Raw genomic sequence first — 18148 nt, forward strand, 5'->3', positions numbered from 1 at the left:
AATCTTTATAAAATGATTTAAGAGCTGAGATATTGAGATATATGTCCGACGAAGCGCAATAAAATTTTATCGTAACTTCCATCGTTTATAAAGCCGTAACTTCCAAAATATGGAGATCTTGGGAAGTTACCACAATTTTCAAAAATGCATTATATCAATTTCAATTACTCTAGCGAGAATAAGCGACTTTATTTGACTAAATTAATCAATTAAACTCTTATCCCGATCTCTAAAAGCTTTTATTTCATAAATTTTATTGAATAAATTTTGTGCGCCACGTTGCTTGTTTTGTTTTGAATTAATGACAGATAAGCAGGGATTTATTCGATTTTTTCTTACTTTTTCTCACACAAATATTAAATTACAATAATTTAATGTTGCATTATTCGCACTGTCTTTATATATTTAGAAGAGTTTGTCAACATTTTAATGAGAAATATTACATTTTTGCTGGAATACAAGCCACGTAAACGAGCAAAAGAAATTACGGCTGTTATTGTTTCGAACTACCTATCATGTTCTACCCAAATACAAAAAGGAATGATAAAGTGATAAATGATAAAGAAATTATATAAGTTAAATAAAAACACGAAGTCTTTTGTCAATAAAAGAATTAATTGCATTTTTTGGAGGAATTATCAGTCCCATGCAGTGTTGAATCAAGTGCAGTAGACATCTTTGGATACATGAATTCGGATTTATGAATATAACCGATTTAAACTTATTTACAGATCGTCTGAAATAATTGTATAAATTTTATTAAATTCGTTACTTTAAATAACAACAATAATTTATTCAAAACCGGTTCTTTACCGTTTTATAACCGCTTGGAATGGTTTACGGATACCAAAAGATGTTTTAATAATATTTTATTATTTACGTATTTGAGCGACAAGTTGCCCTGAATTTACTACTAAGAAAATAAATCCAAAAATTTTAGATGTTTTAGGTTTAAAATAAAAATTATTAATTTACTTATAGGGTAACGTGTGGTATTTCTGAACAAGGTGGTATTTCGGGACATAATATGGGTATTTTCTGGACACATCAAAAATCCTATAAAAATTTGTTTTCTTATTATTTTCAAGTTCTATATGAAATATTAAGGTCTTTACGTATCAGATAAACATAAAACTTTTGAAATTTTATTTAATTTAAAGTGTGAACAAAACCTTCAGTGTGGTCAATTTTGCAGATGTCAACACAAACAGTGCTGAGTTTTTTTTTAGATTTAAGCCACTTTACAAGTGAAATTTAAACAAAATGTTTATGAAATAGTGAAGTTTAGACCTCCTACTTAAAGGTAAATAATTAGCTCAGTGAAATTTATTTGCATAATAGCGATTTTCAATTTTGCATTGTGACCCCAAAACGAGTAGTTGGGGGTGTTCAAGGTTGAATTGTGGAGCTAGAGGGCGTCTGACGTGAATAATTCACTACCCCCAACCAGTTAAGAGGCAAATTCGTCACAATATATTCGATATTATATCAACCCTTAAAAGGGGCGTGGTCTATATTTTAAATGGGCTTCACATTCTAGATATTTTCCCTAAGATTGAATTTGCAATGGTGATTTGTTTGGATAACATTGTAATATCTCTTTATTCAATATAAAAAATATTGTATTTTTTTTAATAATTATCACAACTTTGGAAAGGGGCGTGGTCTAAAATCATTCACTAGCGGAGCTTATTTAAGCGGCCAATTACCGCTTAAATAAGCTTTGTAATTTATCTACAAAGCTTCTTCTAATAAGTGTTTTAACGAAGATTAAAAGCTTATAATTTTGTTTAAAAATTGCACTTTTGTATCATCAATATACGTTAAACAAAAAACTGTGTGAAGGAAAATTAAAATTTTACCAAAGCCCAAATGAAGCAGATTTAAATGCTATGCAATTTTTGAACTCCACTTTGTATGCAATGATTGCATGTTTGAGGGGAGTTGTTTTAATTGGTGCAAATCTCATTTAAGCAGAAATTGCATTCATTTTTTTTTGTAATTCTACTATTTCCCTTTCCACACAAACCCCGCCCCCAAAAGCTTTGGTGTAGGCAAAAATGGAGTGCAGAGTCTGAAGAAGTAAATCCCTGAGTGAATAAAAATGCCCATGGTATTTCCGGAAAGGAAAATGGGTGAGAATTGTACTGGTTAAATCTTCTTAAGGTGAAAATTCTTTTTTTTTTTGCAAAGGAAAGAAAGAGAGAGCGAAAGAACAATCATGGAAAAGGATTGAGACTCATTAAAATTCTTCTACCTTCCACTTTTTTTCCACAGATTTTCCCACAAGTTCTCATGACACATTTTTTGCTTTTTCTGTCGTTTTTGTCTTAATTTGGAATAGAACAATTTCTCCTATTGATGTCTCTCCTTATGGGATATTTATAGGATGAGGAATAAAATATACATAGATAGATTGTATTGGTTGAGGATTTGGCATAGCCATTCTTTTTTCTCCTTTTTTTTTCTTTGAATCAACGATTATATGTGACGATGTTCAAATGTGATTTCATCCTCAATATCACTTTCACACCCCCAACTTATCCGATTTCAATTTATTTCACTCAATTTTATCTCCTCCACTAGCTACTCAATATCTCTTTTATCCAATTGTATGTGTAGATATGTTATTGAGGGAATGTTTGAAGGGATAAATGCGCTGAGAAATTTCGCTTTAAGCAATGCTTTTTTACCCCCAAAAGCTTCTTCCTTTGACTGATTTCGTCTTTTTTTGGTCTTTAGAGAATTCTCGTGGTTGATCGTCAATAAGAAGTTGGAAAGTGATGGAAGTTGGGAAAATATTAAGGAATAAAAAAAATAGAAGATAAAAGCTTGTGTGATGTTAAAGAAAAAGAAAAGCTCTACAAGCTCACGTTTTCTCTCAATGGGAATGTATCACTTCAATCATTCCTATCAGAGTTGAATAGGGGGATTGGAAAATTTTCTAAATTAATTTAGCATGAATGGTATGAATCGAGAGAGCACTGAATAATACTAAAAATTTAATTTAATTTACACATAAAAGATTTAAAAAAGCAAGATTTGCAAACTTATGCCCTTTACACACTTACGACTAAAGTCAGGAGACAACTTAACGTAATTATAATCAAAATTATGATCAGATTATATTTTCATCAGTTTTTTTCTAAGCTGATTTCGGCTTAAGCTGAGAAATGGCTTAGTTAGTGGGAAACTGATAGGAATTTAGTCAAATTATCGTCAGTTTAATCAGCAATTGTTGTAACTTCCTCATCACCTTATTAGCACTTCTTCTAACAATATGGAAATACACATACAATAGAAGAACTGCTGATGAGGTAATGAGGAAGTTAAGACAATTGCTGATCCAACTGACGTTATTATTTTGATTATAATGATCTAGGAGCCTCAGTGGATCAGTTGGTAGAGTAGTGTCTCTGTGACTGTTAGGTCTCGGGTTCGAAGATTTTTCAGCAGCCGTATCGAATCAGTCCAGTGAATGGATGAAAAAGTAATGCCTAATGCATTGACAATGAACCGCCTAAACAAGAGAGGCTGGTACAGAAATGAGTTCGGCATAAAGAGATCTGTCGATACAAATACACATTCACTGCAACTGATCCAACCAAGGCTGGTCTGCTGCAATATAGAAACGGAACTGTATGTGTATCTCAGGCATACAGAAGCCGAAATATGGAGCTGTAGGAGAGCCTTGGGGTTAAGATAAGAATGGAGTAATGGGTAGTGCATAATGGGCCCAAATAAGTGGTCTGGATGCAGCGGAACTGATAAAGATTTAAGCCGACCCATAGACAAATCTTAATCTCATTCTTGATTATAATGACGTTAAGCCATCTCTCGGCTTTATGACATTTTTACAATAAATCATTGTAAATGTAGAATATTTATTTTAAATACCCCCTAAATGAGTCTAAGTTGGTTGGTGGATTAACTAATTACTAAAATGGAAGACCATGTTTATCATGTGGATCGTTTTTTATTTCGTTACTTGTATCAAATCCTTACTGACTAAACTTTCAAGTGTGTGTACTTTTACGTAATTCACTTTTAGGAAAGTATTAACCAAAAGAAATCGATATTCTACTACTAAAGCTATCTAATTCAATGAAATAATAAAACAATGAATTTATTCTATGCAAATCTATATAGAGTCGAATGAACACCTCTTCGACAGGGAACCCCTACTAACACTTTTGACAAAATTCGAAAAACGTTCCTTGATCGAAATATCGACAAGAGTGAAAAGTAACTTCTAGTCCCCGCCGCGAGTCTCTCGTGTTACCTCTATTCTGACTTTATTACCCGTTGTCTGTACCGATCCGAGGTATTTGAAGTCCTTAACAATTTCAATATTTCAGTCGTTCAAAATGACGAATGTACTTCGTTTTGCTTCCTAAACCTTGAGTCCCATCCTCTCAGCTGCTGCGGTTACTTCCGGTGTCAGCCAAAATCCCGAAAGCCAAAATCCCGAAAACCAAAATCCCGAAAACCAAAATCCCGAAAAAGCCAAAATCCCGAAAAAGCCAAAATCCCGAAAGCCAAAATCCTGAAAGGGATGAATTTATATGGAGGAAAATGTTTAGAATAATTTCCTAAGACACAGAAGATTTCCGTTTGCCTTCAGCAAGCGCAGATATATAATCGAGGGAGTAGCTGTGACACTTTTAAAAATTCGGGTTTATGGCTTTCGGGATTATGGCTTTCGGGATTTTGGCCCATTCGGGATTTTGGCTTTCGGGATTTCGGCGTTCGGAATTTTGACCGGAACCCGTTACTTCACCGAATGTCTCCTTATCCGTAAGTGTGGAGCTGCCCATGATACTGATGTCATCCGTACAGCCCAACATCTGCGAGGACTTATAATAAATGCATGACTTCTCATTTTATACCCGGATTTCCTCACCGCATACTCCAGGGCGAGATTAAAGAGGGTCGAGGAGAGAGCATCCCCTCGCCTTAAGTCCGAATCCATTCTGAAGCTTCCCAACTCCTTTCCTATCCCCTTCACTTGGCACATTGAATTAGAGATGGTCATCCTCACTAAGCTTATCAGCTTTGGAGGACAGCCCAACTCCCGCATGGGATTCCACAGAGCCCCTTTTCCAGTATTTGGCGAATACTGAAGAGCTGATCAGTCGTGGATCTTCCAGGCCGGTACTCTGAATATTACAATTCCAGAAAAAACCGCCATAGACAAATGTTATAATTACAAGATTATTTAAAATTCTTCACATAGGGGGAGTGGGGCACATTTGAAAATGGGGCACCTTTGAAATTGGAATTTTTCACCTATTTTTAAATTAAATTGAGCCTTTTCGTGATATAATTTAGCTGCACAAACAGATTGAGAAGCTAAATTGCATTATGATATGGCTCAGTTCCACTTAAACATAGGAGAAAAATCCCAATTTCAAAGGTGCCCCATTTTCAAAGGTGTCCCACTTCCCTAAAAAGGTGACTAAAAAATGATTGGTGTCTTGGCTGACCTATTCGTCTTATACTTCTTTTAATCCTTATGTTCAATCTACATTATCGTGTATACTTTAAGCGTTTTCAACTCTATAGCGAATACAATTTGCTGAAATGATGTCTATTTTGTGTATTTATGTACTTCTTGCTTTCTGTTTAGCACAACCCTAAAAGATGCACTCTGTTGAATTTACATACAATTTACATAAATGTATATACATAAAACGTGGGCGGATTGCTCATGGAGAAAAGAAGGAAAATCGTGGTTGTTGAGGAAGCTTTTCCCGAAACTCTCACCAACAAGATAAGCTAATTTGTGGGATGATTTCTCAATGAGTCTAATTCTGACTGTTTTTTTTTAAAGATTTCTTTTTTTAAAACTTTATCATTTTGGTTTCAGAAATCGCTTAGAATCCAATGCTGAGCACTGGAATGCCCTTCTGCTATCCCTGAGAGAACTGACTGAGTGGGTGATTAGGAAAGATACAGAACTATCTACTCTGGGACTTGGTCCAGTTCGTGGTGATGCTGCCAGTTTGCAGAAGCAACTTGTGAGTAATAATCTTTGTTGGAAATTTTTCTCATAATTTTCAGTTTGGCCCTCGAAAATGCATTTTGCCATGTGGTTTTATTTTCTGTGGGTGATGAAAAGGGCTTTAGCCTTATTTATTGATGCCACATAAATACTTCAGGGAGAGTTCTGGTGTTGGTACTTTTTGGTAGATATTGAGGCAAAATTGCTCTAGTGATAAAATACTTTGGAGAATTTATTGAATGTGGTGACCAAAATTTCCATTAATAGTACGAGGAGAGAAAACAGATATTTAATAATTATTAGAAAGTCGATAAGAAGAGTGAAAAAATCTATTTCTCAACTTGGGCTTTTAGATAATTTATTGCAGGCTTATTGAAAAAATATCTTATATTTGTAGCTCTAAAAATATTTAAATTGGATTGGTGAATGCATAAATCTTCATTTATATTATTTATTTATGCACTGGAAAAAGAAGAAAAGACTCAAAAATCATTATAGCGCAATAAAATTTTATTACTCTGGAGATTGGTTACCAACGCTAAGACGACGGTGGCCGCTATCACACAAACATTGAATTCCTTGAATAGTTATTATCTGTAATTTTTTTTGCTTTTAAAAGCTCTATCTCAAAATCCGTATACGAAATAAATAAATAAAATAAATCTTTGCCAAAAAAATAAATCTTCAGCCAAAATGAAAACAAAATTATTTATTTATTATTATTTATTTATTTAATTCATGTTCCTATAAATAAATAATACATTATGGGGCTGTACTTGTAACACATAAAATTTGCAAAAATAAGTTTTAATCTTTTTGATTTCATAATTAAATTACATATCAATGTTTTATAATGGGATTTCGATTATCTATTGTAAAAAATATATATTTTTCAAAACACTTTTTCGCTATATGGCATTTCAACCAATTCAGAGGAAATCAAAATAACGACTACGGTTTTTTGTATAACCTTCATTTTAAAGAAAAAAGCGAAAAAAGTGTTGCTATACGTCATACGTCGACGAGTTATTTAATTTTGAAGAACTGTGCCAAACTCCGTAAAACTTGCATTATCGGACACTTCTGTTAGTTCTCAGAATTAAAAAGAGATTTTATACTTTTCAATTTCCAGAAATTGTACAACGTCCAAACATCTAAGAGAGCTTAGGTTCTACTGTTCAGATGTTTCAAAAAAAATCCTTGGCAAATATCCAGAAGAACAACGGAATTTGATAGTCTAGGTGTCGAATGTAGCACCCAAACCAATGTCAATGGTTTTTTCAAAATTTATGAGAAATAATTTAGAGAAAACATATCGACGACTCAGAATATAAGTCGAACCACTCGATTTTTTTTACACAAAATTGTTTTATTCGCTTTTTGGATACCTCTTTATACCGTCTACCTTCCCTGTGAATATTATACTTGAAAGATAAATATTTTCAAAGTCATAGGGATTATAAATCTCAAAAATCCTATACTCTGCTTTTAAAATCTCAGCTTCAAATCGCTGTCATGTAAAATTTGCCTACTAAGAGTTATTCGTTTCTTATTCTGAGCGACCGAAATATGAAAACTACTCTATAAAGTTCCAAACAGCAATTGTAAAAAAAAAAAGTAACCAAAAATTACAATTTTTCGAACTTAAAACGTTGGAACTAGGTAGGTGAGATTCTTATCAATCTCACCAACCTGAATAGGCCATAAACCCGAAAACCGAAAATGCCAAAAGCCAAATAGTTTTAGCTTTTGGAATTTTGGCTTTTCAGGATTTTGGGATTCGGGATTTTGTGTTTTCAAGATTTTGGCCTATTCGAGATTTCGGCTTTTGGGGTTTTAGTTTTCGAGTTTTTGGCCCTTTCGGGAATTTGGTTTTTTTTTAGGATTTTGACCGAGACCCATATGCAACATGTCCTAAATTTAAGGCAGTTTCGCTATGGATATAAATTTGTTATTTCTGACAAACCAATTTGGAAGTTCAAAATTTGATAATTTAGTATAATAATTTAGTAATTTATTTAATTTTAGAGTAGTTGGTAGATTATTTAATTTTTTTATCAAATTTAAAGGGAGTTTTTCAAACTCTGAATTAATTTATGCAGAATTTCGCATTGCCTAGAACTCCAAATTTTACTCAAATTATTCACATTTTACCATTTTACCCTACAAACTTTTGTCTTACCAAACTAAAAACCTAATGTGAAAGCCAAAATGACGTTACTATTGCGTAAAGATCATTCTCCGCTTTCAAAACTTCTTTTTCCTGTTCTTTCTTCTTCAAGGATCAGGAGTAGTGGGTTCGGCCGTCGACTGGGTTAACAATTATCGAATGGGCCGTGTCGTTTCTACATGCATATATTTTGTGTTAAGACTTTAGCATTTGACTGATATCCTATAATTTTTATCAGTACTACAATTTAATTTCCGTGAGGATATAATTCAGGAACTCTAGGGAAGATCATTGAAAAATGAATTTCGTTCTATATGTTTACAATTTTTCACTTTTTAGAGAGTTATTAATTAATATCTCCATACTTCAAAATTTTTATTGGCAATTTACAAATGAAAATTTGTACTTATGAATATCGCACTGAGAAAGAGCATATAAATTTTATAATATTTCCAGGGGGTCTTAGTAGTGGGCACGGAAAAGCATCCTATAAATGTGGGTGAAAGTACCGAGATTGCACCTCAATTTTCCAAAAGAGAGAGAAAGAGATAGGATGGGGTTTGTTATGTTTTCACCCATGTCTTGTATGTCGACAACACTTTGTACATTAAATTCCAAATAACACACATAACTTTCCCAAAATGGAGAAGGGAAACGTAGAGGGAAATTGTGATACTGGAGAAGAGCAATGAGTTTATTGCAATTGAGAGATAAATTTCCTTTCTCTCACCCTGGGTGGATCACAGGGACATTCCCGTAAATAGGAATTAACAGGATGGAATTGTCGATGCTTTGTTCATCACCACAATTCGGCTTGTGTTTGGCTTTTGAATCAAATCTCCTGAAAACTCTTGTGTCTAAAGGATTCAGTTAAATTTTCCAACCACACTTCCTGATCATTCTCATGCAGGAATCCCACAGAAAAACTTTTTGTGGTTTAATTCTGTTAGGTGGCAAAATTTGAATCACCCGCCACCTAGAATTTCCCTCATAGTCAGCGCACAATGACTACCGTGACTACCGGGCGCTGACCATGAGGGAACCTCATTTTTCTATCCGTTACTTTTCCACCCGACCTTCCTGAAGTCAAAACCACCTCTGTGAAAATTTTTATTAAAGTGAATTAAATATATCTGTTGAACCCAAAAAGTGTAGTTTTTCTACTACGCGTGCACCACGGGATTTGGCGACAATTCTGGGATTGGATTTTACTAAATATTCTTCTATTTCTCAGGTAAATCCCGTAACAATACACAACAGAACTGGCGACAATTCTGGGATTGGATTTTACTAAATATTCTTCTATTTCTCAGGTAAATCCCGTAACAATACACAACAGAACTGGCGATCGAGAATGGCTCAAGCTGGGAATGATCCTCTGTCTGGGTTTCTTACCGCAATTGAGAAGCTCATAGATGCCAAGCTGAAAGAGGTTAAGCCAATTGTTCCGGAAGCCACATCATCAATACCTGAAGTGTCCATGGATGCCCTTGCTCGCTCCATAGCAGCATTTACGTTCTCTCCGGAGGACAATATGACCTTCGACGTGTGGTATTCCCGGTACAAGTCAACATTCCTGAGCGATGGAAGCAATCTCGACGATGCAGGACGTGTGAGACTCCTTCTCCGTCGACTGGACAATACTGCTTACTACAGATATGCCAATCTCCTACGTCCGATAAACCCAGCAGATCTCTCATTCGATGACAACATCTCGAGACTTTCCAAGTTGTTTGGAAAGGGAGAGTCTCTCTTCAGTCTTCGTCGGAAGTGCCTACAGCATGTGATGAAGGAATCTGAGGATTGGGCAGCGCACGGAGCTGCTATCAACAGTCTTTGTGAAGATTTTCGGCTAGGTGAATGCACGCCTGATCACTTTAAGGCATTGATCTTTTGCATCAGCATCCAAAGTGACAAGCATGTCTTTGTCCGGGAGCAGCTACTGGCACGCTTGGAAACTGAGCCCTCAAACAAAATCAATTTGGGGTTCCTGATTGATGAAGCTCAGAGAATTTCCAATATGAAGAAGGATGCTCGTCTTGGTATCACTCCTGCCAACGTCAGTGCTATCCGGAAGACGCCATCGCGACCCTCTTCACAGTCTGACCGCCCGCCTCGACCGTGTTTCCTGTGTGGCGGAATGCATTTCATCCGGGACTGCGTCCACAAAAATACGAAATGCCAGGATTGTGATACTGTCGGTCACAAAACGGGTTACTGTCCCCCTAAAAAGGGTCAGGAAGACAGCAGAGGAACCGCTGGAAAGCCCAAGAAGAGGTTCTTCAGGAAGAAGAAGAAGGCATCGGCAAACACCTATGCAGTTTTCACCGCTCATCCGAGAGGAAGAAAATTCTTGACTCCGCAGATTAACGGCCACTCAGTGGATTTCCAATTGGACTGCGCTGCGGATGTCTCGGTGGTATCCAGGAGTACTTGGGAGGTTCTTGGAAAACCTAACCTCTCAGAACCATCTGTTCATGTCAAAGATGCTCAATCACGTAGGATTCCCATCATTGGTGAGTTCCAATGTGACATTGTGCTCCATGGAAAGCAAGCTCGAGGTCGATGTTTGGTATCCGACAATGCCAAGACAAACCTGTTCGGGATAGAATGGATTAGTGATCTCGGATTGTGGGATGTAGCGCCTAGCGCCTACTGTTATGCAATTCAAGAAGAAATTGACACCACGAAGGCTGTCAAGGAGATCCAGGAAGCTTTCCCAGACGTTTTTGGAACGGAAATTGGGAAATGCACTCGTGTCACAGCGACAATCCATCTAAAACCCGAGGCCGTGCCTATCTTCCGGCCAAAACGCCCTGTTGCCTTCCATCTGCTGCCAACTCTCGACGAAGAACTGCAAAGATTGCAGGGATCTGGAATCATCACTCCAGTGGAATACTCCCCTTGGGCCGCACCCATCGTCGTGGCACGCAAAGCGAATGGCAGCATACGTATTTGTGGAGACTACTCTACTGGTCTCAATGAGTCCATCGAGATGAATAACTATCCAATTCCGGATCCAGATAGTTTGTTCAGCCGCATGTCCAACAAGAGTGTCTTTAGCCATATAGACTTGTCGGATGCATATCTACAAGTACCCATGGATGAAGAATCGAGCAAATTACTCACCATTCATACTCCTCGGGGACTTTTCCGATTCAATCGGCTACCACCTGGCATCAGGAGTGCTCCAGGAATTTTCCAGGAAGTCGTGGAGCGCATGCTTCAAGGAATTCCGGACGTGATATGCTACTTCGACGATATCTGTGTCGCTAGCGCAACTCCGGAGGCCCATTTCTCAACGCTGAAGAAAGTCTTTCAGAGACTGAAGGATTTTAATTTCCACGTCAAGCTCGAGAAATGTAAGTTCTTTGTCAATTCCATCAAATTTTTGAGCGTAATTACAGACAAAGATGGCCAGCGACCAGATCCCGACAAGACACTGGCTATTAAGCGAATGCCCGCTCCCACAAACGTCACTGAGCTGAGGAGTTTCCTTGGAGCTATCCAGTTCTGGGGAAAATTCGTGAAGAACATGAGTGATTTACGAACTCCTTTGGACAATTTGCTCAAGAAGGGGGTCAAATGGAAATGGACACCACAGTGTGAAGAAGTTTTTCGCCGTTTCAAGGAGATACTTACCTCTGATCTGTTGCTTACGCACTACGACCCAAGTTTGCCCATTATAGTTGCCTCTGACGCATCATCTCATGCACTGGGGTGCGTGGCTTATCACCAGTTTCCTGATGGCAGCATGAAGGCATTCTATCACGCCTCTAGACGACTAACAGACACAGAGACGCGATATAGCCAGATCGAGAAGGAAGCACTTGGAATTATTTTCGCTGTAAAGAAATTCCATCGTTTTATTTACGGCCGGAACTTCACACTATTGACAGATCACAAACCTTTAGTGTCTATTTTCGGCAGCAAAAAGGGTATTCCAATTCACACGGCTAACCGACTCCAACGCTGGGCACTCATACTATTGGGGTACGATTTCACGATCAAATACACATCCACCACAAGTTTCGGTCACGCAGACGTACTATCCAGACTGATTTCTAACCACAAACATTCTGATGATGACGTAATCATCGCTGGAATTCAACTCGAAGAATCATTTGACGAGATGGTTTTAACAGATGCAACATCTCCATTACCAGTGAATTTCCGGATGATCCAGAGCGCGACCAAATCATCAAGTGTTCTCCAGGAAGTTGCTGCGTACGTGAAAGGTGGCTGGCCTTCTTCCCAAAAAGCCGTGAAAAACAGGGAAGTCTCTCGCTATTATAAGATCCGTGATGCTTTGTCATTAATCCATGATTGTGTCTTTTACAGGGACAGGGTAGTGGTACCTGAACAGTTTCGGAGCAAAATCCTCACACAGCTACATGAAGCCCATCCGGGAATGTCACGCATGAAAGCCCTGGCACGCAGCTACGTGTTTTGGCCAGGAATTGATGAGGATATTGAGGAGAAAGTGCGCCATTGCTCCGACTGTGCCACTGCATCCCGGTCCCCTGTAAAGACCGATCTCGCATCATGGCCACTGGCTACCCGGCCATGGCAAAGGATCCATATCGACTATGCCAAGTACAAGGGAGAGTATTTTCTGCTCATCATCGATGCCTATACCAAGTGGCCTGAGGTATTTCATACCTCTTCCATGACGACCTCACTGACCCTCCAGAAACTATCGGAAGTTTTTGCGCGTCTCGGACTTCCTGAGGTCATCGTCAGTGACAATGGGACTCAGTTTGTCAGCGGAGAGTTCCAGGAATACTGTCGCGTCAATGGAATTCAGCACCTTCGCACTTGTCCATATTCTCCATCGTCTAATGGGCAATGTGAGCGCTTGGTCGATACTTTGAAGCGCTCTCTGGAGAAACAGGCATCGCAGAAAATCGACATTGCTCTTCAGAGATTCTTGGCCAATTACCGTGTAACTCCTAACGAGTATGCACCATCAGGAATGTCTCCATCTGAGGTTATGTTTGGACGGAAAGTTCGCACAATCTTTGATCTCCTCAAACATCGTCCAGTGGAGCCCCTGCAGCGCAATGAGCAAATGGAGAGTGATTACAACAAACGTCACGGAACAAAACAACGCTCCTTCCGGAAGGGGGAGGGGGTATACGCCAAGACATACGCACAAGGAGGAAAGTGGAAGTGGACTCCCGGAAAAATCATTGAAAGGCGAGGATCTGTTACTTACAATGTTCGCCTAACCAATGGACTTCTCGTCAGATCTCACACAAATCAATTAAAGCACCGTTTTGTAGAGCCCGGGAATTCCTCTGACCAATCTTCTGCTGCTGTGCCTCTGTTCAATCACTCATCACCATCTCCACCACTTGCTCCTGTGCCAACTCGATCTTGCGTCACGGAGACGTTGGATCGCTCATCTCCCACAAAATCGCCTGTGAAGTCACCACAAACACCAGTCAAATCTCCAGTGCCTGGAGGTTCTCGTGATGAAACCTCATCCGAGGTGACTCCACCACGCCCTGCTCCAATCACGACGAACTCACGACACTCTTCACCACGATCAGCTGTCACTATTAGTTCGGACACACAAGACGATAGCGACACACTTGATTCGTCTAGTGGTGTCTCGGCTAATCCGGGACAAGAAGTTGCTCAAGAGGATGAGCTAACCCCCGCTGATTCTCCAGAACTCCCGAGACCCGAACACACACCGATGTATCGCCGTTTGAGGGCAAGGCCATATCGCATTAGCGATCGCTTCAAGGGTAAAGACTAGCTTTCCTTGAAGGGGGGAGGTGTTAGGTGGCAAAATTTGAATCACCCGCCACCTAGAATTTCCCTCATAGTCAGCGCACAATGACTACCGTGACTACCGGGCGCTGACCATGAGGGAACCTCATTTTTCTATCCGTTACTTTTCCACCCGACCTTCCTGAAGTCAAAACCACCTCTGTGAAAATTTTTATTAAAGTGAATTAAATATATCTGTTGAACCCAAAAAGTGTAGTTTTTCTACTACGCGTGCACCACGGGATTTGGCGACAATTCTGGGATTGGATTTTACTAAATATTCTTCTATTTCTCAGGTAAATCCCGTAACAATACACAACAAATTCTTTTCAATAAACTTTACCAAATAGTTCTCTATGCATAACAAAGTTTTCAAAGCTGTAAGAATGAGAAGAATTTCCTTCCATCGACAATATTCAGTTCATTGGGAATACATTTGAATTTGTTCGGAATTGCATACATTTGGGCATTTTACTAAGAACAATTCTCAAGGGGTTTTCAAATTTCAAATACGATGCACACGACACGTACAATAAGAAAACTTTAAAGCTCAGATTTGAACATTGTTAAAATTCCCTGTTGTAAATTCTTTTTCAAAACAAAAATTACATTAAAAAATATTCAATGCAAAAAAGGCTAAAATATAGAGATAGTTCATACATCATTCTGTGTAAGAGAATAGTTGAAATTTTTGTCTTGTGCTTAACTTGTGATCCTTGTTAAATGTTAAGTAAGTGGAAATTTTGCAAATTCCAACGAAAGACTCGAGTGGGAAATGCTGAAAAATTTTCCCTGTGGAATTCACCTCCCTATTGTTCCTAAAGGGGGTTTTTGGGTGGTAAAAAAAATATCCTATAGTAGATATTATATATCCATACATTTTATGGATACGACATGTTGAACGCAAGCTTTGACATTGTCAAATGAGATTTGTCGGGTGATAACGACGTGATTTAAGGATGGTGAGGATTCTCCTGTTTAAATCTATATGCGTATATAACCCTTTTGTTGGTAAATTTATTTGATCTTAAGTTAAATTTGCAAATGAAGGCTTGAGAGAATTCACCCCTTTCGACACTCTGTTTCATGTCTATCGCATTATTATTTTAATACATCATCCAGAATGTAATATAATAAGTTGTAATAACAAATTTTATGTAACACGCATGGGAGGATTTTGAAGGGCAAAAGCACTCTTGAGACCTCTTAAAAGTACCACTAAACACACGTGAAGAGATTTATTGAGGCATGGTGTTTCCATGTCCTCACGGAAAATTAGGACTTGTTTCACAAAATAAGCTCATATGAGGGAAAATTATACTCTTTTTTTTAATAATTACACATGTAATAAAAAGGATAATTAATTTTTTTTTGAGACTTTATATGTACTTGAATTTAGCCGAGACACTAATGCTTATGGGATTTTGTTTAGTGTCTCTGCTTAAAATAAATCCAAGAGTAACTATAACTTCAATAAAAGTTATAGTAAACATATGAAGTTATCGATAATGAAATAATTTTAATTAAAAATGAGGAACTGAAATCCAGTAGGAGCATAATAGAATGATCTGTGAATTTTCGAAATTACAATCGATTTACTATCTATTATAATCTCTTTCAACTCAACGTGTCTTTGCTGAATGTAATTAACGTTCTTTTTTAAATCGAAATGTTATTAAGTTTGCAGAAAGGAGTCTTTCATTACCACAAATTTAAGTTTAAAAAAGTAATAAGGTAATCTTTTTAAATGAATATCTGAGAAGGAAAAGAAGATGGGATGCCTATCCTTTGTATGAAATCCATAAAAATCTTATGATTTTCTATGCCATTTTATTTGATTTCTCCTCTTAGCATTATTAGTTTTGTTATTATGCATTGTTATTATGTAGCATTGAGTATTAAGAAAATGCCGCTGTTGAACCCTTGCTTAATAGTAGAGCTAAAGTATTTCTTGTTTGAAATTCGAACAAGCAATACTTTAGCCACCATGCGGAAGAAACGAGAAGTAAACATGTCCTTTGTCTGACTTTCGCGACTGATCTTCGAATGTCTTTCCTCTTGGGGAAACTATGCTTGTTAGCGCTCAAATTTAAAAAAATATATATATATTGCTTAGAATTTTTTAAAAGAAGTTAGAGAACCGGATTTAATTTCAGTGGGATAATTTTATTTTGAATTAAAAATACCATCGACTAAATAGTTTGTGATGATCAACATCGTACCCTTACTAAAATGCATATTTCGAGTATTCGAAAATACAAAAATATTAGAACGAAACACATAAAATAAATAAATAAAATATTCTAAAAGCCGATAACTTTTTTGTATACTATATTAACGGAGAATCTTTTTAATCTGAGCTTGCGTGTTTCAAGACTTTGATCAAAACAATGATTTATAGTTATTCTTACCAAAGATAGATGTATCAAGTCTCGGTCAAAATCCTGAAAGCTAAAATCCCAAAATCCAAAATCCCGAAAGCCAGAATATCGAAAGCCAAAGCCCCAAAAACTCAAAATCCCAAATGGGCCAAAATCCCGAAAGTCAAAATCTTGAATGGGTCAAAGTCTTGAAAAGCCAAAATCCCCAAAAGTCAAAATTCCGAAAGTCAAAATCCCGAATGGGTCAAAATTTCGAACGGGCTGAAATCCCGAAAGACCGAAATCTCCAATTGGCTAAAATTCCAAATTGGAAAAAAATCACGAATAGACCAAAATCTCAAATGGATCAAAATCCCAAAAAGTGAAAATTCTGAAAGTCAAATTTTCGAAAGCCAGGATCCCGAGAACCAAAATTCTATATGCCAAAATCCCGAAAAGCCAATATCCCCAAAAGTCAAAATCCTCAAAAGTCAAAATCCCGAATGGGTCAAAATTTCGAACGGGCTGAAATCCCGAAAGACCAAAATCCTCAATTGACCAAAATTCCAAATTGGAAAAATACCCGAATAGACCAAAATCTCGAATGGATCAAAATCCCATAAAGCGAAAATCCTGAAAGTCAAAATTTCGAAAACCAAAATCCCGAAAAGCCAAAATTCTGAAAGTCAAAATTCCACAAGCTAAAATCCCGAGAACCAAAATTCTATATGCCAAAATCCCGAAAAGCCAAAATCCCCAAAAGTCAAAATTCCGAAATTCAAAATCCCGAATGGGTCAAAATTTCGAACGGGCTGAAATCCCGAAAGACCAAAATCCCCAATTGGCTAAAATTCCAAATTGGAAAAATTCCCAAATAGGCCAAAATGTCGAATGAATCAAAATCTCGAAAAGCCAAAATTCTGAAAGTTATAATTCCGAAAGCTAAAATCCCGAGAGCCAAAATTCTGAATTCCAAAATCTCGAAAAGCCAAAATCCCCAAACGTCAAAATTCCGAAAGTCAAAATTACGAATGGGTCAAAATTTCGAACGGGCTGAAATCCCGAAAGACCAAAATCCCCAATTGGCCGAAATTCCAAATTGGAAAAATTCCCGAATAGGCCAAAATCTCGAATGGATCAAAATCCCGAAAAGCCAAAATCCTGAAAGTCAAAATTCCGAAAGCTAAAATCCCGAAAACCAAAATTCTAAATGCCAAAATCTCGAAAAGCCAAAATCCTGAAAGTTAAAATTCCGAAAGCCAAAATCCCGCATGGTAAAAATCCTGAAAGCCACAATCCCAAATGACAAAATCCTGAAAGCCAAAATCTCGAAAAGCCAAGATTCCGAAACCTATAAAATCCCGTCTAAACTGTCTCAATAGATGTGTAGTCCTAGTTAATAAAATAAAAAGATTAAAATTCATGGATTGTGCTAAGAGTCTCTTCAAGTTCAAGCATGTCTCAAAATTTCTCCCATCAATTGTAACTTCCTGTAAAATTTTCGTGAAACGATGGGATAAATTTGAAAACGGAAAATCTCATTTTCGCCTTTTAATTGCTTACATTTAATAAATATACGTCTCGAGAGTGAGAAAATTTGCCATAATTCGCAAATAATGTGGGATCTCGTGCTCAACTTTTCATATGTCCCTCAGCAATAAAAGCTCCCACTTTATGTTCCTCATAATAAAATATGCTTTACCAAAAAAGACGATGGGGACACTAAAGCTGTAAAAGAAGGGGGAAGGATGGTGCAGCGTTTTGTAATTTGGGAGTGCAAATAGCAAATGAAAAAGCTCTCGTTGCAACCCCCTCTTCACATCTATTCCATAT

General features: G+C 37.4%; 1 protein-coding gene and 1 long non-coding RNA gene across 7 annotated transcripts in view; one reads left to right on the forward strand and one right to left on the reverse strand.

Annotated features, from left to right (window-relative positions):
* LOC129809717 (dystrophin, isoforms A/C/F/G/H) overlaps window positions 1-18148 on the forward strand; it is a 462658-nt gene that overhangs the window by 355849 nt on the left and 88661 nt on the right. For all 6 annotated transcript variants that reach the window (XM_055859751.1, XM_055859755.1, XM_055859752.1 and 3 more), the window contains one exon: window positions 5870-6020. In XM_055859751.1, coding sequence (XP_055715726.1) covers window positions 5870-6020 — 151 coding nt within the window. The remainder of the gene's footprint in view (window positions 1-5869; window positions 6021-18148) is intronic.
* Window positions 9455-10954, reverse strand: LOC129809736 (uncharacterized). Its single transcript, XR_008752671.1, has 2 exons — window positions 10831-10954; window positions 9455-10770 (listed from the first exon to the last, which is right to left on the reverse strand). It is a non-coding gene; the product is annotated as an uncharacterized LOC129809736 (long non-coding RNA).

This window comes from Phlebotomus papatasi, chromosome 1, assembly GCF_024763615.1.
Source record: "Phlebotomus papatasi isolate M1 chromosome 1, Ppap_2.1, whole genome shotgun sequence".
Classification (NCBI taxonomy): domain Eukaryota; kingdom Metazoa; phylum Arthropoda; class Insecta; order Diptera; family Psychodidae; genus Phlebotomus; species Phlebotomus papatasi.